Below are 27,203 nucleotides of genomic sequence, written 5' to 3' on the forward strand. Positions count from 1 at the left end.
CCCTTAATTTGCTCAATTCTTAAGACTTAGTTTATGGCCAGCGCCGTGGCTTAACAGGCTAATCCTCCGCCTTGTGGCGGTAAGCCTGGGCTTCAGCAGAAGTCAACTTGTGAAGAGCCCTGGCAGCTCTGCCAAGAGTTGGATCACTGGAAATGGACCTGCCCTGGAGTCGAAGGATGCCCAGGTCAGAGCCACAGATCTTATTGGCTCCAAGCTGAAAAGCCCTTCACTCAGCCCAACTTCCAAAGTGACCACTGCAGCTGAGGGGACGGCCAAGTAGGGTCAGCAACATTGCAGGCAGAACTGTAAATTTCTTGTTAGAGATGCCACCTGCCTTTACCTGGCCAGCTCTCCTTCCAGGCCAGCTAAGTAATGAAAGTCAACAGAGTGCATTCCCCTAGGAGGTTCACACCTCCCTTAGGATATACCCCATGTGAAAAGATAGATAGGTCTGGGCCTCTTAACTTACAAGGCCTAAAGCCCAACAGATTATTATCAAGCCCCTTCTGTCAGGTTCTATTTGCCTCTCAATCAGAAAACTTAATTGTAGTTTAGACAGCACCTTTCTTAGCTCCTCTAATAATGACTCTGTCCTTTGTTCTAGACCCTGTCTAGCACACTTGGGCCTCATTCCTTTGTAATCATAACCTCTACTCTACCTCCAATGGCTCTACTCCCAACCTGTGTGTACTGATGGTCCTCTTCCCCACTTAATGCTGTATAATTGTTCAGACCTGGTTAATGCCACTCTTAGGATCATTGGTTACTATCCTCACCCTGTCTTTTATGACCTTTTTCTAAATATGAACAGAGTCAGCAAACTTGGAAGGCTTCCATAGCCTTGGCAACTCATGACGACAGCCTAGGGTGGTTACTGGAGCAATAAACTAGAGTGTCAATTTGTTGGGTCAACAACAGGAGTCACTGTGCACTTGCTCCTCATGTGGGATCTCTGTCCTTAATGTGCTGTACATTGTGATTTAATGCTATAACTAGTACTCAAACAGTATGTTTCATTTTGTGTTTCTATGTGGGTGCAAACTGTTGAAATCTTTACTTAATATATACTAAATTGATCTTCTGAATATAAAGAGAGTTGAAAATGAATCTTGATGTGAATGGAAGGGGAGAGGGAGCAGGAGAGGGAAGGGTTGCAGGTGGGAGGGAAGTTGTGGGAGGGGGAAGCCATTGTAATCCATAAGCTGTACTTTGGAAATTTATATTCATTAAATAAAAGTTAAAAAAAAAAGAACTGGAAATATATATATATATATAAATATATATAAAAATTAATCAGAGGGAGTAAAGATGATCAATCAAGGTCATTCAGATTTGGATTCAAGGCAGTTAAAAACTAGTTAGCTGGGGCTGGGGCTGGGACTGTGGCGTAGTAGGTTAATCCTCTGCTTGTGGTGCCAGCATTTCATATGGGCGCCGGTTCTAGTCTCAGCTGCTCCTCTTCCGATCCAGCTCTCTGCTTTAGCCTGGGAAGGCACTGGAAGATGGCCCAGGTCTTTGGGCTCCTGCACCCGAGCGGGAGACCTGGAAGCAGCTCCTGGCTCCTGGCTCTGGATTATTATTATTATTATTTTTTTTTTTTTTTGACAGGCAGAGTGGACAGTGAGAGAGAGACAGAGAGAAAGGTCTTCCTTTTGCCGTTGGTTCACCCTCCAATGGCCGCCGCGGTAGCGCGCTGTGGCCGGCGCACCGCGCTGTTCCGATGGCAGGAGCCAGGTGCTTCTCCTGGTCTCCCATGGGGTGCAGGGCCCAAGGACCTGGGCCATCCTCCACTGCACTCCCTGACCACAGCAGAGAGCTGGACTGGAAGAGAAGCAACCGGGACAGGATCGGTGCCCCAACCGGGACTAGAACCCGGTGTGCCGGCGCCGCAAGGCGGAGGATTAGCCCGTTGAGCCATGGCGCCGGCCTGGCTCTGGATTAGCACAGCTCCAGCCATTGTGGCCATTTGGGGAGTGAACCAGTGGACGGAAGACCTTTCTCTTTGTCTCTCCCTCTGTCTATAACTCTACCTCTCAAAAAAAAAAAATAAAATCTTTAAAAAAAAAATTAACTTCCATAAAATTGAAATGTATACTTGTTTATAGAGAAATAAAGGAAATCTGATCCTAATAAGTCCTAGAAGTTAGAAGTCAGTTGATTAAAATGAAAATTATTATCTTTTCTTTATATAGTACATTGAAGGTCTATGAAATCATTAACTGACCCAAAGCTTAACACTATGGGCACTCTACTTGTACTAGGCCAGAGCTGCTAACAAACAGTACATTAAGTTAACAAAAGTTTAATTTCTGATTCCTACTTACTTCAGAGCAATTATTCATAAGTACTTACATAAACAAAGGACAACAGGAAGAACTCAAATGAAACAAGGACTTGTATGATCTACAAATTTGTCTTTGATTATTATGAGGCAGAAGAAACCTAGGACTGCAAATCAAATGAAGGGCCTGGGGGCCAGTTAAGCCACTAAGGACTTGCAAATCTGCTAGTATTTCAGCTATTCTCTGAGTCCTAGTTTCCTTATAACTGTCATACATGTCCCATGGTGAAATCAGAATTAAGTGTTCTATAATCATGTGATATTAAAGAAAGCAATATACAAAGAACATAAAAAATCAACATATTGTTTATGCATATTAGACAGCAGTCATTCTCCTGAATCCAAAGACTAAATATTAAGAACCTGGGTGCTTCTGAGAAGAAAGAATAATAGACCTTTAGATAGGAAGGGGAAGGAGGAAACTAGACTTCAAAGATCTAAATGACAGACCTAACAGATGATGAAAAAATTACTAACGTTTAGCAATTAAGAAGAAAAAAGATAACACTATTTTTTAAAATCACATCATCTTATTCGTTCTAATAACAAGATTTGCTCTTATGAGAGTGGAATATTTGCAAGGATGTTTATAGTTCTGTAGATCTATTGTATCAGACTGTGTTCTATACATAATGGGCACTTTGGGCTTTTCTAATTACATCTCCTGTGAACAAAATTCAAACCATAATGAACACTTGAGAATTATATTTGAAATATCAAATACTGTTTGACAGTTGTTACTTACCAACACCTCCGTATTTTTCAGTTGTTCACATGTAGAGACAGAGTCCTTTATACTTTTTCTCTGAGAAGAGGTCTGAGATTTTTCATCAGTTGGATCTTCTTTTTTACCCTGTTCATCTTTCAGTTGATCTAGTTTTTTACATTTAAAACCTTCATTATCATTGTTGAGATAATTTTCGATGCTATTAAGTTGAGTATTTTGTTCACATGTTTTAGGCCTTTTTGAATCTTTATTTGAGCACTTATTTTCATAGTTGTTCAAATATTCTGACGTTTCCAACATAGTAACTTTAACTTTTGAGTCAGTTTTTTTTGAATTATCAGGTTGGAGATTGTCAAAAGCTTCTGGATTATAATTCTCACTTTTTATTAGTTTTTCCTTGTATTTATTTGTGCAGATCTGTTTGTCAATACTGTTGCAATTTGAATACTGTTTACCAATTCTATCGCCAATTTCTTGTTCCTTATACTGAGACTTAGAAAGTTTGTTTTCCAATCCGCTTATCAAATCTATGTTATTTTCTTTGCAAGTAGATATATTTGAGAAAGTCAATAAACTATCATCTTTGTTCTGTGTCTCTTCATATGTACTTTGGATGAATTCGCTAGGATTGTTCTGACACTGATTTCTTATTTGAGGTTTCAAAGAAAACTTTTCTTTACTATTGCATTTAAAAGAACTAAAAGATTTATCAGGAACTGAACTTTTTCCATCACTGCTATCTCCTGACAAGGAAAATTTTGTATGAGAAATGGAAACAGAGGCCTCACCTTTAATTTTCCTCAACAAGTTTTTGTCTTCATATGAACTCCTAAACACTTTAGGTCTCAAATTGGAATTGTGTATGTTGAAGGACTGCCGGGGGATATGTGATGTTGGATCAATATGTTCCAAATGATGAGCAATTCTTGCAATCACATCTTGCCGTTCCTGCAGTAAACAGCCTATCAAAGGATTAGTCTCTCCAACAGACTGACGAGAATAAATTCTATTAGAAATATAAGTTTCACTTGGAGGAATTTCCGGTTTTCCATGAATTTTCCTCTCCTTGTTGTCTTCTGAGGAGGTAAACTCTGGACTACCAAAAGAAATGGAGAAAGCTTCTTTACATTTTCTCACATTTTCATTTTCTTGTGAAGCCAGAAAAAGTTTTGAATTAAGTGAACTAGATTCTTGAGTAGTAAATGGATGTCCAGAACCGTGTGAAGTGCTTGGATCACAATGAATCAAATGCTGAGCAATTCTTGCAATAACTTCTTGCCGATCTTGAATTAAAGAACCTATTAAAGGGTTAGTTTCACCAACTGAATTCCAGGAACTCTGCCTGCTAGAGATGCTGGAATCAATCATTGAAAATGATTTTAAAGTTCTCCCTGATGTTTCATGTGACTTTATATCTCCTAAACCGCTAAAGCCCAGAATATTGGCCTGCGATGTCCCATAGTCCGATTTATTGCCAGTGCCTGGACACAGTTTGACATTTTTGATAGCTGAAGTATATTCTGGAGTTGTGCCATTTTTAACATGTAATACACTTTCAGGTGCCATGGTCCAAGTTTGTTTGCTACACGGATGCTGTGAACTGCTTGTACTACATTGTTCTCCTTCATTAGAACCGTGGTGCTGATGGGTTTTAAGTTCAAGTTCTTGAATTCTTTTCTCATAAAGGCCAATATTAGTGTGAATACTACAGCTCAAAACTGGGTAATTAGATTGTCTGGGCAGGGACTGAACACTGACTTTCAAGGCCACATTATGGGAAACATTGGGAACAGGAAACACATGTTCAATTGGAGTCTGTGAAAAATTCCACTGTAGGTCTACATCAGCAGCACTGATTCTAGAGTCACACAGAAAATATTGAAATCAATAGATTATAAAAATTATATCTTTATAAGTGTGTATTATTTTAAAAATGTAAAAGAATAATTGCCAGTTTTGTTTATGTTAATTACTACTAAGGATTACTTTCAGCTACTTTACCATGAATAGCACTCTAATAAAACCAATGTAAACGGTCCAATAGGGTACTTGGACAAGATGACCTTTTTAAGCACAGAAGACCACTTAAGCAGTATCAAGAATATGAACATTTGGGCCGGCGCTGAGGCACAGCAGGTTAATGCCCTGGCTTGAAGCGCCGGCATCCCATATGAGTGCCAGTTCGAGACCTGGCTGCTCCACTTTTTTTTTTTTTTTTTTTTTTTGACAGGCAGAGTGGACAGTGAGAGAGAGAGACAGAGAGAAAGGTCTTCCTTTTTGTCGTTGGCTCACCCTCCAATGGCTTCTGCGGCTGGCGCATCGTGCTGATCCGAAGCCAGGAGCCAGGTGCTTCTCCTGGTCTCCCATGTGGGTGCAGGGCCCAAGGACTTGGACCATCCTCCACTGCTTTCCTGGGCCATAGCAGAGAGCTGGCCTGGAAAGAGGGCAACCGGATAGAATCCGGCGCCCCGACCGGGACTAGAACCCGGTGTGCCAGCGCCGCAAGGCGGAGGATTAGCCTGTTGAGCCACGCGGCTGCTCCACTTCTGATCCAGCTTTCTGCTATGGCCTGGGATTGCAGTAGAAGATGGCCCAAGTGCTTGGGCCCCTGCACTCACATGGGAGACCTGGAAGAAGCTCCTGGCTTCAGACTGGCACAGCTCCGGCCATTGCGGCCAATTGGGGAGTGAACCACTGGATGGAAGACCTCTCTTTCGCTCTCTCGCTCTCGGCCTTTCCTCTCTCTGTGTAACTCTGACTTTCGTATAAATAAAGAAATCTTTTAAAAAAATATATGAACCTTCAAGAATGTTATAATTAAAAATATTTATCAACAAAAAGGACTTCATATTTACTAGTAAGCACACAAATTCAGCTAATTCTAAGAGACACAATCCCACTGCCACCTGCCTGAAGAGACAGCTAGTTGTTAATCATCATGTATGTTTTTATGTATTTCAAGATGTTGAAAGTTAAGACTAGCATTATAGAAATTTGGCATTCCAGAAAACATTTCCACTTTATGATATGGCAGCATCAAGTTCATTCTGGGTTCTCTACAGGAAGATTAAGTTTCCTGAACACTATTCCTGACCAAATTTAACCTAACAAGCAAAATTTATATTGTACCAATCTAAATCTCTCAATCTTGTTTTACAAAAATATCTCAGTAAATTTTATCCAATTATATTTAGACATGAAGAAAATAAACCATTTAGAAGGTATGTTATCATTCAATAACTAACCAATATGCTTGAAAATACACTGTGCTTTTCTTGCCCTGGACATACCTGTAGAGAATGTTTCGTGGAATAGCACCATGAGAAACACTAAGCCAAGCACTTAACTGAGAAAAAAACACAAATGAGCGGACAGCCAACAGGAGAGTCTTCTCTTCAATAAATCGATCACCACTCCTAAGAAAAGTAACAAAGCATAATTCAATGTCAGCAAATACAAAATGGCTGAATTCTATAAAGGCAGAAGCTGAAACAAACACATCACTCAGAATGAGTGCTTTCAAAAACATAGAAATGCACTTACCAATGTCACTTAAAGTCACAATTACTAAACAATATCTCAATTTTACTATATAAACAGGGGAACTCAAAGAGATGATATATTATTAAAATAATTCATAGGAAGTAATAGAAAACTTGATTTACCAGGAACAACTTCAAACTAAGGTCAACAACTTACTGCCGAGGAACTGGTTCCAAGACCCATCTTTCTAACAGTAATGCATCTTGTTTAATTGCAGGATCATTTAGGTCGATTCCTTCTGTGCTGGGACCATCATCACTGTAGCAGCAGTCTGGCAGTAACATCACTTCCACCATAATTGGAAGGTTGTTCTTCCACAACAATGTGACTTCAGACCTGGTTCGTCTAGCTTGGCGACACTGGAGAAAATGAATATAAGCAAAATGTCTCATTAACTCCCTAATTTTGTATTTAAATTTGAAAATCATAATTGTAAAGCTGACACCTACATGAGAAATGAGTCATCTATCACAGAACTTTGCTTAGCTTTGGCTCTTTGGGTTTCTTCATTAAATAATGTAGTGATGTGAGTGAGCTCTAGAGTACAGGGCTTAGTATTGAACATTTATGATTCAGTTTGCTAGGGGAGGACACCTTTGCACTGTCTAGTAGATGAAGAACTGTCATATATAATGTCTGATACGCTCTGAGTTGGCCCAGCCTTACCCAGTCTGCAAATTTCATAGAGATGATTAATTCTTAAATCTGAAAATTAAACTGAACTAACTATCATTAAACGTTCAAACTAGACAAGAATTTTAAAAGTTAACATTTTGGACTACATTCGAGAAACTAATAACTAGAAGAAAAAATCTTAAAGCAAATAATATGCTATCTACCAAAATATTTTTGACAGGATCATACAAAAACATGACAGTAAAAAGTTATCTTCCCATTTAAAAAAAAAAAAGAGTAATGAATACAAGAGGGAAATTGGTCACCATGGGAAATATAATCATATTATCTATTTACTAAGTGAACAAGGACACACAGTGGATAAGCCAGGGCTCAGATTCTAAAAGTGAAGAATACTAAGTCACAGCAGCAAAGAAAGTAAAAGATAGGGTATGAAATTCGCTGCCCCTCTCAGATGATCAACAAAGCTACTTGGCTTTGCCTTCAAGAGCTTTGATTAAAACCCAGTGTTATGTTTATGGTCTGGGATTAGGACTGTTTTTCTGTATAGTTACAATGGATTTTATATTTAAATGTGAAAATTATGATATAATGAAAGTGATGACAGAATTTAAACTAGTTTATATAAAAGATTAAGAAAAAGCATGCAACACAACAATGCTCACCTGGGCCAGCTTGTCACTACATTCATGTTTCGTAGTTACTAGGTAACAAGACTGTGCTGGAGGGCAATGGAAACTTTCCGTTCGACCTTTTACAGAACATTCAGGTGTTCGTCCTTCTGTTATTAGCAAGGCCAAAGAGACCAAGAACTCCTCTGCATCGTATTCAAAATATTCATCTAGAGTATCTGGTATTAAAAAAAAAAAAAGCAAAGAAGGGTCCCACTTTAATGTACTCTTAAAATAGCTACCGTATTCCATAGTTATATGTTCACTAAAGAGAGAATAAAAATGAAATAATACAAAGAGCAGAGCCTTGATTCACAAAGTATTGAGAAGTGAAATGGTGAATAATTCCAGTTAAACAGAACTGTTTAAATTGGGGTATAAAACTATCTTTATGTAAATTTTAGGTAAAATACTAACTATTTAGAAATCTGTCATCCTATAATTTTATTTCTGGATGTCAGGAACAGTGTTTTTTTGTGCAAAAATTATTAACAGTCAAACGGTTAAAATGTCTTATGTTGTATTTTTAGCTAAAATGCTTTATTGCTGTTACATATTGGGAAAAAGATGCAGATCCAACTGCATGTTTCTCCCTATTTCTCCTCTCAGCCTTCTTCAACCAGTTCTTTGTTCTTGAAGAACTAATTTTGTGATGTGGACCTTTACAGCCACAGGGTCCTTTCAAGCCTTTGCTCTGTGACAGTAATAGTGTCAGAGGGAGAAATGCTCCAATTATCCAGCCAGAGACTTGTTTTGCAATCATGGAGCAAGATATTCTGGTTATTACATGGTTCGAAACAATCTAACCTGTGGATATTTTCACTTAGTTGTGATAATTTCAAAATTTCTCACAAGCGGCCTCATTTTTAACTTAATTTTTAAAAATTTTAACCTGCTATATAAGTTGAATATTTGCACACAAATGTGCACACAAAATTCAATTTGTGATGCAATCTTGAAAAAGTTGTTATCTCCAACAATTAAGCAACAAATATCTCAAATGTTTGCTACATTGTATTAGGGAATAAAGGAACAGAGTTGGAACACATATAGTTGCTAATATCAAAGTCTAAGAATCAGAGATGATTTTCCAAACAAAAAGAACAGTGAATCATGGAATGAGTGGAGAAAAAGCAAAAACTGAGCAGAGAATTTGTGTGGCTAAAGCTTGCAAAAGAAGAGACTGGAGCCAGATTATCAACATCCTTGAAGGACATGACGAATACCTATTTCTAGCCTCAGGAAGGCTTATCAGGAAAAGGGAGAAAACTTTACTGAACTGTTATTGTAAGACAATTTATAAAAGTTTATCTAAAACGACAACCAACATTTACATAGTAACTTATCATTGTCAAGCAATACCAGCTCCAAGTACTTTCTATACATCAACTCATTTAATCCTCAGAGCAGCTCTACAACAAGGAGAGGACTACCACTTCTGCTTTGTAGATAACTGATTCATATAGAGGTTAAGTAACCTTTCCAAGATCATCCAGCTAAGTAGCAAAGCTGAGATTTGACTCAAGACAGATTGACTCCCAAATCTGCACTATTAAATACCATTCATTCTATCTTTCATTAGGGCTATACAATACATTTTTATACATTTTATGTTTGGAAAACTATAAATGAAAATAATATATATTTGACACACAACATGTGAGCTTCAAAAACTATGTGAAAATGGAATGCGGGGCCGGTGCTGTGGCGTAGTGGGTAAAGCTGCCATTTGCAGTGCTGGCATCCCATATGGGTGCTGGTTTGAGTCCCGGTTGCTCCACTTCTGATCCAGCTCTCTGCTACAGCCTGAGAAAGCAGTAGAAGATGGTCCAGGTCCTTGGGCCCCTGCACCTGCGTGGGCGACCTGGCAGAAGCTCCTGGCTTCAGATCGGCGTAGCTCTGGCCGTTGCGGCCAACTGGGGAATGAACCAGCAGATGAAGCACGTCTCTCTCTCTCTCTGCCTCTCCTTCTCTGTGTAACTCAGACTTTCAAACAAATAAATAATCTTTTAAAAAATGGAATGAAAAAAACAGTGTGTATTTTTAAACTTCTGAAACCCCCTTATATTTTAACAACACATTTTAGTTATTCTTAGGACACAGAATTCATTTCCAGGAACAGAATCCTAATTTATAATAATGTTCCAATTGGAAAAAAGAGAAAGGAGGGTCTCCACTCTTCTCCAGCAACAAAATTAAGTCATAAATCAAGGGTTTCCTGGCTTCACTGAGTTAAATCATAGCATCCTTCATAAAGAGGCAGGCAAAAGGTATAAGAAAATAACTGACTTAATTCTTTTTCACAGTAGGTTTTCAAGGGTAGTTCAGGCTTGTCATAGGCTATACAGCATGATTTCAGCTCCTAAGAGATTTTCTGGGCTCGCCTTGTTCTCTCTACCAGCACAGAAGTGGAGCAGTAATCCCAGAGAGCTAAGAATTATAGCAGAGCAGTGGCTTCTAAACTGCAGAATGCCAAGATGTCATCTAGTCCAGGTGTGTACCAATGATGACCTGTGGTCTAAGTAATGTCTCATATATAGGTGATACTAATTTTTTTATCTATAGATATTACTGAATTACTAAAATATAGATTCATATAAAACATCATTGAATCAGTAGTATGTTTACATTGTTATGATCTTCTTTTCTGAATTCTAAAAGTAAAAATCCTATAGTGGGGGTTTGTTAAGTTTTTAGCTCAACTAGGGGTCCTGATACAAGACAAATTTAGGGATCTATCAGTTTGGTTATGGCTGCTGAGCACCAAGAAAATTCATAATGACCTTAGCATCATTCAAGCTTATGTAAATAAAGGTTCTCAACTTTTCTTAGGAAGTGCTAGGGAAGAACACATTTTTTTTTAATTAAACTTTTATTTAATGAATATAAATTTCCAAAGTACAGCTTATGGGTTACAATGGCTTCCCCCTCCCAAAACTTCCCTCCCACCCACAACCCTCCCCTTTCCCGCTCCCTCTCCCCTTCCAACCACATCATGATTCATTTTCAATTCTCTTTATACACAGAAGATCAGTTTAGTATATATTAGGTAATGATTTCAATAGTTTGCCCCCATATAGCAACACAAAGTGAAAAAAAATACTGTTGGAGTACTAGTTATAGCATTAAATGAGAGTGTACAGCACATTAAAGACAGAGATCCTACATAATATTTTTTTTTAAAATTAATTAATTTTCTATGCCATTTCCAATTTAACACCAGGGTTTTTTTTTTTTTTCATTTCCAATTATCTTTATATACAGAAGATCGATTCAGTATATAATTAGTAAAGATCTCATCAGTTTGTACCCACGCAGAAACACAAAGTGTAAAAATACTGTTTCAGTACTAGTTATAGCATCACTGCACATTAGACAACACATTAAGGACAGATCCCACATGGGATGTAAGTACACAGTGACTTCTGTTGCTGACTTAACAATTTGACACTCCTGTTCATGGTGTCAGTAATCTCCCTAGGCTCTAGTCATGGGTTGCCAGGGCTATGGAAGTCTTTAGAGTTCGCTGACTTTGATCTTATTCTGATGGGGTCATAGTCAAAGTGGAAGTTCTCTCCTCCCTTCAGAGAAAGGTACCTCCTTCTTTGATGGCCCCGTTGGGAAGAACACATTAAATCACTGCATAGGACTCAATGTATGATCAGCAAATTGGCTAAGATGTAATTTAATTATTCTTGGGTCCCAAAAGTTACGGTATCAATGTAATACATGGGGAAATTTCTGAACTTAAAATCATGGGTAGGAATATGTGGTGGAGGATGGTGGTAAGGAAGGTTTCTATAGTAGTGAACTGTTTCTAAAGCAAAATCACTTAATGTTTTCCTCTGTAAAATGAAAACATCTATCTGCTACTTGAAAGAGTTTTAGGAAGATCACACAGTTATACTGTCCCCAATGCCAACAGTGAATACTGACTACTTTCTTTAAACGGTATGGCCATCTTTCTCAACCCACCAGAGCCAACTGATTCAAGTGGGCACCTGACCCAAGATGAGTCAAAGGTTCTTTCCCAGTACACTGAATTAGGATACAGGGATTGTCAGCTACCTGCTATGACTTGACCTGAGGCAATGTATACTCAGAAGCTATGCAACGCCCATAGGATGCAAAGAACAGAATGAAACAAGCTAGAGGTTGAATAGAAACTAGAGAACCTATGGCCACAGACAGCCAGAAAAAATAGTTGCCTGATTCCTGACAATGTTTCAGTCCTTCAGGAGGTCTACTGGACGAGAACTCTGTATTCCTATTAATCAATTCCCTTAAGCTTTTCAAATGTAATTTGTGAATTTGTAATCAAAAGCACCTTGATTAATAATTAAATTATTTTTATGAGCATACAGAAGGCATCTGTCAAAAACAAAAAGCATTCACTAGTTTAAGAGTAAGAATTATTGGCCAGCGCCGTGGCTCAATAGGCTAACCCTCTGCCTATGGCGCCGGCACACCAGGTTCTAGTCCCAGTCGGGGCACCAGGTTCTGTCCTGGTTGCCCCTCTTCCAGGCCAGCTTTCTGCTGTGGCCTGGGAAGACAGTGGAGGATGGCCCAAGTCCTTGGGCCCTGCACCCACATGGGAGACCAGGAGGAAGCACCTGGCTCCTGGCTTTGGATCAGTGCAGCGCGCAGGCCGTAGCAGCCATCTGGGGGGTGAACCAATGGAAGGAAGACCTTTCTCTCTGTCTCTCTCTCTGTCCACTCTGCCTGTCAAAAAAATTAAAAAACAAAAAAAGAGTAAAAATTATTGAGTGCTACGGCCTGAATTGCATTTCCCTAAAATTCCTATATTGCTACCATAATGCCCTAATCTGACTATATTTGGGGATAGGGCTTTCAGAAGGTAATTAAAAAAAAAGATAAATACGGTCATAATAGTGACCATAGCCAATAATAAAGTCAGTTTTAAAAGATGAAAAAGAGATCTCTATCTCATTCTCTCTTTCTAGGTAGATGAGGAGCAGCCATGTGAGTACACAACAAAGTGGCCATTTGCCTGCAAGCCAGAAAGAAAGTCTTTATCAGGACCTGACCATGCTGGCACCTGGATCTTGAAATTCCAGCCTTCAGAACTGTGAGAAATACATTTCAGTCCTTTAAAACACTCAAGTCTATAGTATTTTATGTCAGTCTAAACAGACTATTGCAGAGAGAAAATAAAACTTCAAAAATATGATTACAAAAATTTGAATTTCTTTTCTAATTAAACATAATACATTTACTGATAAATGTATAAAATTCAGACTACAAACAAAAAATAAAAATAACTCAATTTCTATTCAGAGATACTTACCATCAACCTTGCAGCGTTATCTTAAGAAAATATACTCACACCAAACAAACCTAGGTTCATACTATTTGGTTGTTAAAATATATGTAAATATATATTTTGTACATCTAATTGACACATAATTGTACATACTTATGGAGTACACTATGATTTTTTTTAAAGAAATCACTCAGATTTAAGCTTATCATCCTTTTCTTTTTTAAAAAGATTTATTTACTTGAAAGGTAGAGTTACAGAGAGGCAGAGGCAAAGGCAGAGAGAGAAGGTTTTCCATCCAGTGGCTCGACCCCTAATGGCCATAATGACCGGAGCTAGGCCATTCTGAAGTCAGGAACCAGGAGCTTCCTCCATGTCTCCTATGTGGGTGCATAGGCCCAAGCACTGGGCCATCTTCCACTGCTTTCCTAGGCCATAGCAGAGAGTCAGATCAGAAGTGGAGCAGCCGGGTTTTGAACCAGTGCCCATATGGAATGCTGGCATTGCAGGCAGTGGCTTTACCCGCTATGCCACAGCACTGATCCCATGATGTTTCAATACATGTGCACAATGTCTAAAGATCAGATCCATGTAACTGGCATATCCATCATCTCAAATATTTATTTCTTTGTACACATAATATAGCTTTTACTCTCTTTTCAAATATCATCCAAATTTTTCATTATTATTAAACAGTCTTAAAAACTGTGAAATTTACTTTGTAACAGTCTGTAATTCTTTTAGATCCAAATCCAGAACCTTCTACCACCATACTCAGTTGGCTGACCACATCTGCATGCTCACCTTGGTCCAACTGCAGGCCTCTAACCATACCATTATTAATATATATGATTTCTCTAAACATTGTTTACCAAAGCCTAGCTAGGAGAGACAGAGGATGGAGCAGAGAGTGATACTGATTCCTGAAGCCTTGAAAGGTCATAGAAAGAGTCCGGGCCTCTTACATCATGTAATAAAATGAAAAAAAAAAAGAAGCCTGGGAACAATCTGAGGGACTGCTAATAAAGTTCCGATAGGGGTTGGCACTGTTGCATAGTGGATAAAGCCCCACTTTGCAATGCCAGCATCCCAGACAGGAACTGGTTTGATTCCTGGCTGCTACACTTCCAATCCAGCTCCCTGCTAATGGCCTAGGAAAAACAGCAGAAGATGGCCCCTGCTACCCATGTGGGAGACCTGGAAGAAGCTGCTAGCTCCTGGCTTCAGCCCTGGCCGTTGCAGCCATCTAGGTAGTAAATCATCAGAAGATCTGTCTCTCTCTCTCTCTAATTTTGATTCTCAAGTAAGTAAATAAATATTTCAAAAAAAAACCAAGGAAGTTCCTCTAAACATGTCATTTTTGGGAGTGGTACAGCACGTTAAGCTGGCATCCCACACTGGAATGCAGGTTTGAGGTCTGGCTGCTCCACTTCCAATCTAGCACCCTGCTATTGCAGCTGGGCAAGCAGAAGAAAAATGGTCCAAGTATTTGGACCCCTGTCACTCATGTAGAAGACCTGTAAAAAAATTATAATCAATCTAAATGTCCAGCAATATGGGTCTAATCAAATATACTGTGATACAGTTATGTCTAACTCATGATTAGATCTTTTTATCACAAAGAGAGATGTCTAAAATGTAAGTGAAAACACAACGTTTAAAAAAGTATATGAACATGTGTCTGGGATCACATGTACATACATATGCAGAGACACAAAATAAATTATCAGTCCTGTAAAGCAAACACACACACACACACACACAAAATTATAAATATTCTTTGATTTTAGATTAACAACAGCAACTAACCCAAAAAATGTTTGAATAAAAGCATTGCCCTGTTCTGTATTTTAAATAATTATTACTTCTTATAACCACTACTATTTCTTTTAAAGTAGGTCACATTTTGTTTACTTAATGTAGGCATTTATTAAGACACACACAGCTAACAGTATACTGGTTCTCGTGCTCAGAAATTGGAACTTATCAGTTTGAAACCTTTATTTTCTATTTTTGTTTTAAAAAATACACTTCAAAAGTTAGGTAAGAATTAGAATACAGTCATACTGACAATATGTGAAATAAATATATTAATATGAATCAAAGCCATTGAGAATAGATATTAACAATCAATGAATGAGATGATGCTCAAAGAATTAGGCTCTCAGTTAAGACAACCAGCATGTAGGTACTAGTATTTCATTCATTCAGCAAATATTGTAAAACTAGCATGTGGTAGGCACTTTTCCTAGGTATTTAGACTTACAGTAAATATTCTAGTGTTGCCAGAAAAAAACCAAAACCTGATTAATAAGGAAAACAAGAGTGTTAAGTATTGTGCCTATATTGGAAAAAAAAAAAGGGTGAAAAAAAAAAAAAAAGGCTGACATGAAAGTGATATGTTTAGATTTTATCCTGACTGCAAAGGGAAAATATTGCAAGATCTTACAGAAATGATATAATTTTCTTTAGATTGTAAGATGATCAGCATGGGTACTATGTCAACAAAAACGGGGAAAAGAATCATAGTAGCTTACTAGTTAGGTTACTGTAGTTGTTCATGGTTGAGGGTATAGTTTTGTAGACCAATGGCATTTTTTTAAGATTTATTTTATTTATTTGAAAGAGAGAGAAATAGAGAAATCTTCCTTCATTGGCTCACTCCCCAAATGGCCACAACGGCCAGGACCGGGCCAGAAAGAAACCAGAAGTCTCTTCCTGGTCTTCCATGTGGGCGCAGGGGCCCAATGACTTGGGTCATCCTCTGTTTGCTTTCCCAGGCACATCAGCAGGGAGCTGGATCAGAAATGGAGCAGCCAGGACTTGAACCAGTGTGCCCATATAGGATGCTGGCATTGCAGGCAGAGGCTTTACTTGCTGTGCTACAATGCTGGCCCAATAAACTGGCATTTGTACAGTGTTGTGTGAAGGAATATATAGCTAAATGAAGATTGAAGAATTCATGGCAGAGCACTGGGACCCTCCAAAAAGTAGGATCTGGTAGAATAAGATTAGCCAGCAAAAGTAGCTGTCAAGTATGATACAGTGGAAGCCACAAGAAAAAAAAAAAAGTTTTAGGAAGTAGGGCATGTGTTGGGGCCGGCTCTGTGGCGCAACTGGTTAAAGCCCTGGCCTGAAGCACTGGCATCCCACATGGGCGCCAGTTGTAGTCCCAGCTGCTCCTCTTCCGATACAGCTCTCTGCATGGCCTGGGAAAGCAGTAGAAGGTGGCCCAAGTCCTTGGGACCCTGCACCCACGTGGGAGACACAAAAGAAGCTCCTGGCTCCTGGCTTCGGATTGGTGCAGCTCCGCCCATTGCAGCCATCTGGGGAGTAAACCAGCAGATGGAAGACCTCTCTCTCTGTCTCTACCTCTCTCTGTAACTCTTTCAAATAAATAAAATAAATCTTAAAAAAAAAAAAAAGAAGAAGAAGAAGAAGTAGGGCATGTGGGGGCCAGCGTGGTCATGTAGAAGGCTAAGCCTCTGCCTGCAGTGCCAGCATCCCATATGGGCACCAGTCCATGTCTTGGCTGCTCCTCTTCTGATCCAGCTCTAAGCTAGCGCACCTGGGAAAGCAGTGGAGGATGGCCCAATTGCTTGGGTCCCCCGCACGTCTGTGGGAGATGTGGAGGAAGCTCCCGGCTCCTGCCTTCAAATCAGTTCAGCTCTGGCCAATGCAGCCATTTGGGGAGTGAACCAGCAGTTGGAAGATCTTTCTTTCTATCTCTCCTTCTCTGTCTATAACTCTGCCTCTCAAATAAATAAAATCTTAAAAAAAAAAAAAAGTAGGGCATGGTCCATGGTCTCAAACACTGGTGAAGGTTAATAAAATATAAACAAAGAAGTGGTCACTGGATTTAACAATAAGAAAATCATTGGTAATCTTGACAACAGTGAGCTCAGTACATGGTGATGATGGAAGACTAGACAGATGTGACATACATTGTCACTTATTCTGAAGATTATAAATGGGTAAGTACAAAGGCCTACTCTCAGTCCTCTCAGCACAATAGCCATTCATGTATCACAATGGCCCTTTCTAGAAAAACAAGTATTAAATAAGTGAGATCATCACTCATATAGAATTATTCTTGAATTCCAAAACTAGAAGAAAAGAAGTTCAAAATGCTTCCTCTTCTAAGTCTATTGGATGGAGGCAGGGGATTCTCTTTAAGATCCTAAAAGTCACTAAAATCCTATTCATTTGTTCTTTTACATTTTCTTGTAATAAACCTCTCTATTTCATCTTCAAAACAGTAAAGTTAGTTAGATTCTTATTATTTTATTCCTGATTTACTACAGCAGTTTCCTAGCCATTGTCTAGGACTCCAGGCTCCTTTGTTTCTATCTTGTACTCTAATGTTGATTAATCTTTCTGAAAAGCCAGTCTATCAAAATTTTCTCAGCTTAAAGTTGTTTTGTTGTTTGCTTATTTACTTGCACTCTAGCTGCCTACTGAAACCAGGGTTAAGCTCTTAAGCCTAACATTAGGGCCAGGGCCAATAGATAAAGCAAGCTACACTCACTGTACATTTCAGACTTCGATATGAATGCTGTTTTCTGGAGTTAAATAGAACTGAATGAGTTCAAGACTCTTAACTAAATGACTTTGCCTTTGCTTCTTGAACTCATCTTTTACTGATCCCTACACAGTTCTTCAGTTCCAGCCACACTGGTGTCTATTGGTGCTCTATTCATTTCCCGCCTTGTGCTGTGGCTCACCATGCTTTCCACTTCTCCCTTCCACCAAATCCAGAGCTCTCTGCAGAGATTTCCTGACTATCTTTTACACAAAAGAGGCTTTTCCAATCCCCTTCCACCATGATCTTTCACTTGCTTTGTACTCTTCTGCAGAACTTATGTAAGCCACCTAGGCTATGAATGGTTACTGCTGGCAGACAATTTTAAGGTTATTAGAATTTCACCTCTGCTTGGGTGAGTTTCACTCTGGTCTATGGACAGACTGTACTGATTACTTCAGCCAACATTCTCCAAAACATTGGACAATGACCACAAAAGTGACCATGGAAAAGGAAAGGACAAATCAATGCAAGTCAGGTAAAATTTAGTAGTAGGTGAATAGCTCTATAGTTACACCAATCCATCCATTCTTTATTAATAATATTAAAATTTTGTGGATTTGTAAGTATATCTACTCGTAGATTAAATTTCACAATAATGGAAATATTTTTGGTTTGTCATTTATAAGTTCTAACCTAAAGTACATGTATTATGTATTTCTGCTTTGAGAATTATAAAGGATGTTAGAAAACATCTAGTCTAATCTACCTTACTTCCAGATGAGAAAAGTAGCTCCAAAGACATCAATTTTCAAGCTCAGGGACAGGTGTTTAGTCTATTGGTTAAGATGCCCATGTGTCCCAATATCAAAGTACCTGAGCTTCATTCCAGCCTCTGGCTCCTGATGCTAGCCTCCTGCTAAGGCAGACCCTGGGAAGTAGTTGTGATGTTTCACCCATGTGAGAGACCTTCCTGGCTTCCAGCTTTGGCCTACCCCAGCCTTAGCTATTGCTGCCATCTGGGGCATGATTCAGCAGGTATGAGCTCTCTCTCCATCTGTATCTCTCTCTTTCAAATAAATAAAAATAAAACAAGCAAACAAAAAAGCTTTCCTGCTCAAAGTTGTATATTGCAAACCAGAATCTAAGTTTCTTAATTTCTACTACAACTTATTTAATATATCATGAGATGCTTTTATTTTTTAAAGATCCATTTATTTATTTTGAAAGAGATACAGAGAGAGATTATCCATCTGCTGGCTCAATCCCCACATGGCTGCAATGGCCAGCGCTGGGCCAGGTTGAAGCCACGAGCTTCATCCGGGTCTCCCACATGGGTGGCAGAGGCCCAAACACTTGGGCCATCTTCCACTGCTTTCCAGGCCATTTATGAGGGAGCTGGATAGGAAGTGGAGCATACATGACATGAACAGGCACCCATATGGGATGTCAGCTTTACCTGCTACGGCACACCAGCCCCACCATGAAATGTCATTAAGTAGAGGGAAAGAGGGAAAGTTGACTTCAGTGATAAATGTAAAAAGAAGTGGCTAGATACAGCAATTTTACGTGCTCTTTTTAAAATAGTAGTTATAAATAGTCCCACAGAACAGTGTCTTCAAATACAATAATAATATTTCTTATTTTGTTGTTAACAAAACTTAATTTTTAAAACTTAAACTAATTTTTCTCATACTCTTGAGAAATGTAAGTAACCTGTAAGCAAACTTATCATGAACTGACTTTTTAAAAAAGCTACTTATTAGACTGGAGTGTGGCTTATTTAAATTTCACAAAATATATTCATGCACATCTACCTTATATAATAACTGCCAAAGTTCAAATTCATGATTAAAGCATTGCAGTATTATGAGGCATTACCCTGAAAAACTAAGTTGTATGTTTTTATAATAATTTGCTGCTTTGTTTTGAGAAGAGGCTATAAATTTTCATTTCACATAACCCAAACATTCAATTAAACAAAGGCAAACTCCATCAACTTAGTTTGTGAAGTATTTTATCAATTATTAATTCTCATGATGTATCAGAGAGTAGAGGTTAGAAGCTGAACTCTGGGGTTAAACAATCAGCTCTGCTACATGCTAGTTGTCTGGCCTTGTATAATTTATACAACCTCTCCTTTTTTTTTTTTTTTCTTTCACCTAAATAGATGGGTATGACAATAAAATCAGATTTCAGAGGGTGGTTACAAAGGTTTGACTTATTTGTAAAATTTTCAGAATACTGCCTAGCATACAGTGAGTACCACATATGTGTTTGCAATATTTAAAATACAAAGATCTGTCCCCACTTTACAGATGAGAAAATAAAATCTGTAAAATTATCAGCCCAAGTTTACACACATTATCAGTAACTGGAGAACCACCTTGATGCCTCCTTTGGAATTCCAGTATTCATAACAATTCTCAATTACAGAAGTTCATATTCATATTTATTTCAGGAAAAAAAACCTCAAGGCTACTCTACCCTCCCAATTTACAGCATAGATTCTAGAAAATTTTACAGAAAGATATTTTCAAGGATTCTTGATATTGAAAAAGTTCTGGCTGGCGCTGTGGCTCAATAGGCTAATCCTCCGCCTTGCGGCACCGGCACACCGGGTTCTAGTCCCGGTCGGGGCACTGGATTCTGTCCCGGTTGCCCCTCTTCTAGGCCAGCTCTCTGCTGTGGCCAGGGAGTGCAGTGGAGGATGGCCCAAGTGCTTGGGTCCTGCACCCCATGGGAGACCAGGAGAAGCACCTGGCTCCTGGCTTCGGATCAGCGTGGTGCGCCGGCCGCAGTGTGCCAACCGCGGCGGCCATTGGAGGGTGAACCAACGGCAAAAGGAAGACCTTTCTCTCTGTTTCTCTCTCTCACTGTCCACTCTGTCAAAAAAAAGAAAAAGAAAAAGAAAAAGTTCTAGTATCTACTTCTTTTCTCCCCTATTTCCTCCCTTTTTTAAAGCTGTCTCAGTTTAGGTATTATGAAAAAAAGTCTAGATCATGTGATTCCAGTTAGAAACACTATCCACCCTTATAATGCCTGGCAAAACTATACAATTATATCTGCTTATAAATAAAGTATTTCAGTTAATTAAAATGAAGTTTGGTATCTTTGTTGTCAAAGAAAAACAACCAACTTTTAATTAGCAAAAAGACAAGGAAAAGTTTGGGGCCCGTGTTGTGGTGTAGTAGGTTCAATTGCCACTTGCAGCTCACAGCATCCCATACCAGGGTGTTGGTTCATGTCTCAGATACTCAGTTTCTGATCCAGCTTCCCGCTAATGTGCCTTGGAAGGCAGTGGATGATGGTTGAAGTACTTGGGTCCCCATCACCCATGTGGGAGACCCAGACAGATGGAGTTCCTGTTCCTGGCTGTGGCCTATCCCAGACCTGGCTACTGCGACCATTTAGGGAATGAACCAGCAGTTGGAAGATATCCACCTCTTCCCTCTCTGTGTTGCTCTGCCTTTCAAGTAAATAAATAAATCTTAAAAATAAGAAAAAAGTACAAGGAAAAGTTAAAAAACATAATTTAGAGAGATGCAAGTGCTGGCCTTTGTGTAGAATTTAGGAAATAAAGAGTACAAAGAAAGCATTGGACTTCTGAAAGGTAATTTGACTTGCTCAAACAGCAACATGACAGTAAAGGGAGGTCTTAAACCCTAGGTCTCCAGTGTATGTAAAATGTTAGATCAACCAGTGTGCCTACCTAAACTCTAACCCCTCTAGTAGCTCAATTATGATTCAAACTCAAAGAAGAATCAAAGACATAGATCACGGAGAAAAGTATTTGTTGGCTTTCTCACAAGGTTGACTCTGTATCAGTTACCCAGTTTCTGAGCTTGGATTCCTCTCCTTATAGTAAAATATGCTGATGTCTAATCTCCAATTCTAGTTCTCCTAAGAATTTGAATGTAACTTTCCAGTTTACTACTCTGCTTTCCTGCCAGAACACAGTTTCTCTGCCCATGCAACAAACCCTCTGAACCCTATTTTTTCACTGAGACACAGGGTATTTACCTGCCTTACTTTAAATCTTGGTTTTGTTTCCTTAACATCTTTGTATTAATGTAGACTCTTGTCTGCCATGGCCATCCAAATTCTAAACTTGCATAAAGTTGGAAAAGAAGAGTTGTGATGAGATGGAAAACACACGAAAGGAAAGGCAATGGAGATAGATGGCTTAAGGGATGAGTATACTGTTAGAAACTTCGTATGTTTCAATAGAGAAATTGAAAATCTGCCAACTTAGATTCTCTGATTTCAGGTAAACTTCAAGCCAAATGGGAAGCAGATACAGAAAAAATATCCTCTCATAAGATTTACACCTGCCCACTGTAATTATTAAACTATTATAATACCCTATTTGTCCCTACCTCCACTAGGAAGTCGATGTGTGTATAGGCCAGGTCTGACATATTTAGTATTCTAATATCCATGCTTAGAACAGCCTCTGGCACAGAAGCCAAAAAAATAAATAAATAAATAAACAAAATGAAAGCAGGTATGAGTGTAGCAATTCAGCTTACTGAAAGGCTTTAGCATTTGTAGATCAATGCTAAATAAAATATGACCAACTCTGAAGAATTCAATTAGAGAACAGGCAAGCTCAGATTTTAGCCCTACACTAAGCAAGAAAAAAAAAAAAACAGTAAGTTGGAGATCTTTACAACAACAGGCAATGTGCAGAGCACACACACACACACATACACTTCCCAAGGAGACAATATTCATGTATGTTCCTGGTCCTCAGGCATTAGTATCTCAAGAGAAATACTTCCTTAAATAATGCCATGTAATAGCAAATTCTACCATATAACAGTGTCTTCTCCAAAATGCTCAAAAGTCTCTTTCAACTGATAGGAACTTAGGAGAGGCTTCACATATTCATTACACTCAATCTCCCAGAAGCCAAAAGAAAAGCTTTACCTAATTTCTTATCATTAATTCTCTTATTGCTGATGATTTGGACAACCAGTTACCTCTCAGCAATGGAAATGAAAGAAAGGCAGGTTGAGTGAACTTACACGACATAAGAGAACTAGGAATTTCAGTTATTTTCACTGTTCTAAAGTGTTTTCCAACTTATTCCAATGCTATTGCTGAAGCTTGTAAGAAAGCTGACAATTAAACTCAGACCTAGTAGTTTATAAATTTTATACACATATACATACATGTACATAACCATACACACACACACACACAGGTGACTGAACAAAATCTATGTGAAATATTACCTCAATAATTTTGGACACTTTAAAATTAACAGTACAGGTTAAGTATCCCTTATTTGAAATGCCAGGATCATTAAAGGCTTCCATTTTCAGAGTTTTGGATTTTGAAATATTTGAAGAGTTTACTAGTTTAATATTCCTAATTTGAAAATCCAAAATCAAAAATGATCTTACCAAATGTATTATTTCTAAAGTGAATTTTACTCTTTTTCTATGAAAGAATCAAGTTTGCAAGCAGGAATCTCATATTAAACTAAACGCCAAAACTGAAAACTATCATTAATGAAAAGTTAAAAGATACTTATTGGTTGGAAAAGGAAATAAAATGTTCTAACACACAATGCTGACCCAAGAAATTAATCTGACTCAAAATGCTTCCTTTGGAATTGACCAGAAAGTCCTTCGACTTCACATTAACACAGTATTTGCTTTATGGGTAAGTAAGGTCACTAACTTGCAATAAACAGAGTTGAAAACAAAGTGGTACAACTATTTCTTGCTTCCCAAGGATATAGTTTGCATTGCGAAATATAGTTCTTTAGATGTTGTGAATTCTTTTCTGTTGGCAGCAGAGCTTAAATTAAGTCTACTAGCAAGTTAATCCTTCCTACACACTGTATGATTTAGTTAGTTAATATGATAATTACCTCTCTGCCCCCTGTAAATTCCACAAGGTAGGGATTTTTATCAGGCTGTTGGTTGACATATCTTTAATATCCAATAATAATGACTGGCATATAATGAGCACTCAAATATATTTGTGGGATTTTATAATTTATGCAGTTATACAATTCATTATTACACCCAGCCAAGAACTATGACAGTATTTCTTAAATAACTTTCCCTCCATCATAGGCAATTAGCTGTACATCCATTAATTAAAAACATTTCCAAGTAAAAAGAGCTCATTCCATTTAAATTTTAGTTCATGATAATATTCAAAGGTCACAGCATTATGATGCGGACATTTGGCCTTGTGGTTAAAGAACTGCTTGGGACATCCACATCCCATACTGGAGTGCCTCAGTTATAGTTCTGGCTCTGCTTACAATTCCAGCTTACTGATAATACATACTCTGGGAGACAGCAGTGATGGTTCAAGTAGTTGGGCAATGCCATGCACCTAGGAGACCTAAATTTAGTTCCTGACTCCTGGCTTCCACCTTGCTCAGTTCTGGCATTTGGGAAGTAAACCAGTGGTTGGCAGCTCTATATGTCACTGGGTGTCTTTTGAAGAAATAACTTTTGTACAGTTATAGCTTCTCAATTTGTGAGTATAAAATACTGATAATAACTTAGCAAATAGTTCTCTTAAGTCTTATTCTCATTTTTTTCAATTATTCAAATTTTTATTTTTTATAGAAAGCTTTTATTTAATAAATATAAATTTCAAAAGTACAACTTTTGGATTATAGTGGTTCTTTCCCCCACACCTGCCCTCCCACCCCAAACCATCCCACCTCCGACTCCCTTTCCTATCCCATTCTTAAGATTCATTTTTAATTATCTTTATATACAGAAGATCAACTCTATACTAACTAAAGATTTCAACAGTTTGCACCCACAGAGACACACAAAGTATAAAGTTCTGTTTGAAGACTAGTTTTACTGTTAATTTGCATAGTACAATGCATTAAGGATAGAGGTCCTACATGGGGAACAAGTGCACAGTGACTCCTGTTGTTGATTTAACAATTGACATTCTTATTTATGATGTCAGTGATCACCCAAGGCTCTTGCCATGAGCTTGCAAGGATATGGAAACCTCTTGAGTCCACAAACTCCAATATTATTTAGACAAGGCCATAATCAAGTGGAGGTTCTTTCCTCCCTTCAGAGAAAGGTACCTCCTTCTTTGATGGCCCCTTCTTTCCAATGGATCTCACTCACAGAGATCTTCATTTTAGGTCATTTTTTACGCAGTGTCTTGGCTTTCCATGCCCGAAATGCTCTCATGGGCTTTTTAGCCAGATCTGAATGCCTTAAGGGCTGATTCTGAGGCCAGAGTCCTGTTTAGGGCATTTGTCACTCTATGAGTCTGCTGTGTGGCTTGCTTTCCATGTTGGATCATTCTCTCCTTTTCAATTCTATCTATTATTATTAGCAGACACTTGGTCTTATTTATGTGATCCTTTTTTTTTTTCATTTTCAATTATCTTTATATACAGAAGATCGATTTAGTATATATTAAGTAAAGATTTCATCAGTTTGCCCCCACACAGAACACAAAGTGTAAAATACTGTTTGAGTACTAGTTATAGCATTAATTCACATTGGACAACGCATCAAGGACAGAGATTCCATGTGAGGAGTAAGTACACAGTGACTCCTGTTGTTGACCTAACAATTTGACACTCTTGTTTATGGCATCAGTAATCTCCCTAGGCTCTAGTCATGAGTTTCCAAGGCTATGGAAGCCTCTTGAGTTCGCTGTTTCGATCTTATTTAGACAAGGCCATGATCAAAGTGGAAGTTCTCTCCTCCCTTCAGAGAAAGGCACCTCCTCCTTTGATGGCCCGTTCTTTCCACCGGGATCTCACTCGCAGAGATCCCTCATTTAGGTCCTTTTTTTTTTTTTGCCAGAGTGTCTTAGCTTTCCATGCCTAAAATACTCTCACGAGCTCATTTTTTTTTAAAAGATTTATTTATTTTTTACTTGAGAGTCAGAGTTACACAGAGAGAGAGGAGAGGCAGAGAGAGAGAGAGGGGTCTTCCATCCGATGGTTCACTTCCCAATTGGCCGCAACAGCCAGAACTGCGCCAATCTGAAGCCAGGAGCCAGGAGCTTCTTCTGGGTCTCCCATGTAGGTGCAGGGGCCCAAGGACTTGGGCCGTCTTCTACTGCTATCCCAGGCCACGGCAGAGAGCTGGATTGGAAGAGGAGCAGCCAGGACTAGAACCAGTGCCCATATGGGATGCCAGCACTTCAGGCCAGGGTGTTAACCTGCTGCGCCACAGCGCCGGCCCCAACTCTTATTCTCTATGGGTTAATTAAGATGTCCAAACTCTAATTTTAAACATGAAGTATTGAAATATGATACTTTTCTAGAAAACTGTGATGGTGAAACACTGTGGCTTAACTGGGGGGAAACAGGCTGTATAACCAAATAGATGTAAATTCAAATACTGAGGGACTCTAGACAAGCTGATTCTCATCTTCTAGAAGTTTCATAGAAACTTCTACGAAAAATATGACTCTGGGGCCAGTGCTGTGGTGTAGTGGGTAAGGCTACCACCTCCAGTGCTGGCATCGCACATGGGCACTGGTTTGAGTCCTGGATGCTCCACTTCTGACCTGGCTCTCTGCTGTTGCCTGAGAAAGCAGTGGAGAATAGTCCAGGCACTTGGGCCCCTGCACCCACGTGGGAGACCTGGGGGAGACTTCTGGCTCCTGGCTTCAGATTGGTGCAACTGTTGCGGTCAATTGGGGAGTGAACAAGTGGATGGAGGACCTCTCTCTCTTTCTCTGCCTTTCCTCTCCTGTGTAACTGTTTCAAATAAATAAATCTTTAAAAAAAAATGACTCTGTCCTTTGACTTCTGAAATACCTTGCTATGGTAAGATTTATCAGGTTAGTTTTTTAGTTAATATATAATCTGTAAATAGCATACCCAATATACTTAAAAGTATTTATTTAATAGCCCACTATAAATGTACTCATCTATATAGTAGGAAGACATTCTTAGTGAAGTTTTTATATAAAAGAGCCAGAATATGAGTTTTAAAATATTCACTTCATGGGGCATTTCTTTCATAAAGTACTTGATTCAAGGAATGCAATAAAGCATAAAATCTTCCCATCTTAAGAAATGTAGTATGACTATACACAACATAACTCATGGCCAAAGAAAAGTAAAAACTAACATTTATATAAAGACTTGAAAACAAGATTGACCTTTTTTAACTACTCTGTAAAGTAAAACATTCACTGTAAAATTTTAGTTTTACAACTCCCCAAGTGCCCACAAGCATTGAGGAGGGTAGACGTCAAGAGCCAGAAATTCTGGGTGACAGGAACCTAACTATTTCTTAAGCTACCACTGGTGCCTCTAAGGTGCACATTAACAGTTACCTGCAATTAGGAACTAAAGGGCAGGAGTTAAACTCAGGTCCTCTGAAGTGTCTTCACGACTAGGCTAAATGTCTGCCCTCACATCCACCACTCTACCAACTTTTGCACAAGGCAGGTGGGATAGCTAACATGACTGGCTTGACATTGGTAGTCACTAGGCTGTTTCTGGTTGA

At 38.7% G+C, this 27,203-nt stretch overlaps 1 protein-coding gene across 3 annotated transcripts in view; it reads right to left on the reverse strand.

The window, feature by feature from the left end:
* The window catches only part of ATOSA (atos homolog A), a 130,780-nt gene that overhangs the window by 31,960 nt on the left and 71,617 nt on the right, over window positions 1–27,203 (reverse strand). For all 3 annotated transcript variants that reach the window (XM_062205949.1, XM_062205948.1, XM_062205947.1), the window contains exons 3-6: window positions 7,913–8,097; window positions 6,768–6,970; window positions 6,359–6,484; window positions 3,087–4,926 (exon numbers count right to left, since the gene is read on the reverse strand). In XM_062205949.1, the coding sequence (XP_062061933.1) occupies window positions 3,087–4,926; window positions 6,359–6,484; window positions 6,768–6,970; window positions 7,913–8,097 (2,354 nt within the window). The remainder of the gene's footprint in view (window positions 1–3,086; window positions 4,927–6,358; window positions 6,485–6,767; window positions 6,971–7,912; window positions 8,098–27,203) is intronic.

Source organism: Lepus europaeus, chromosome 11 (genome assembly GCF_033115175.1).
Source record: "Lepus europaeus isolate LE1 chromosome 11, mLepTim1.pri, whole genome shotgun sequence".
Lineage (NCBI taxonomy): Eukaryota > Metazoa > Chordata > Mammalia > Lagomorpha > Leporidae > Lepus > Lepus europaeus.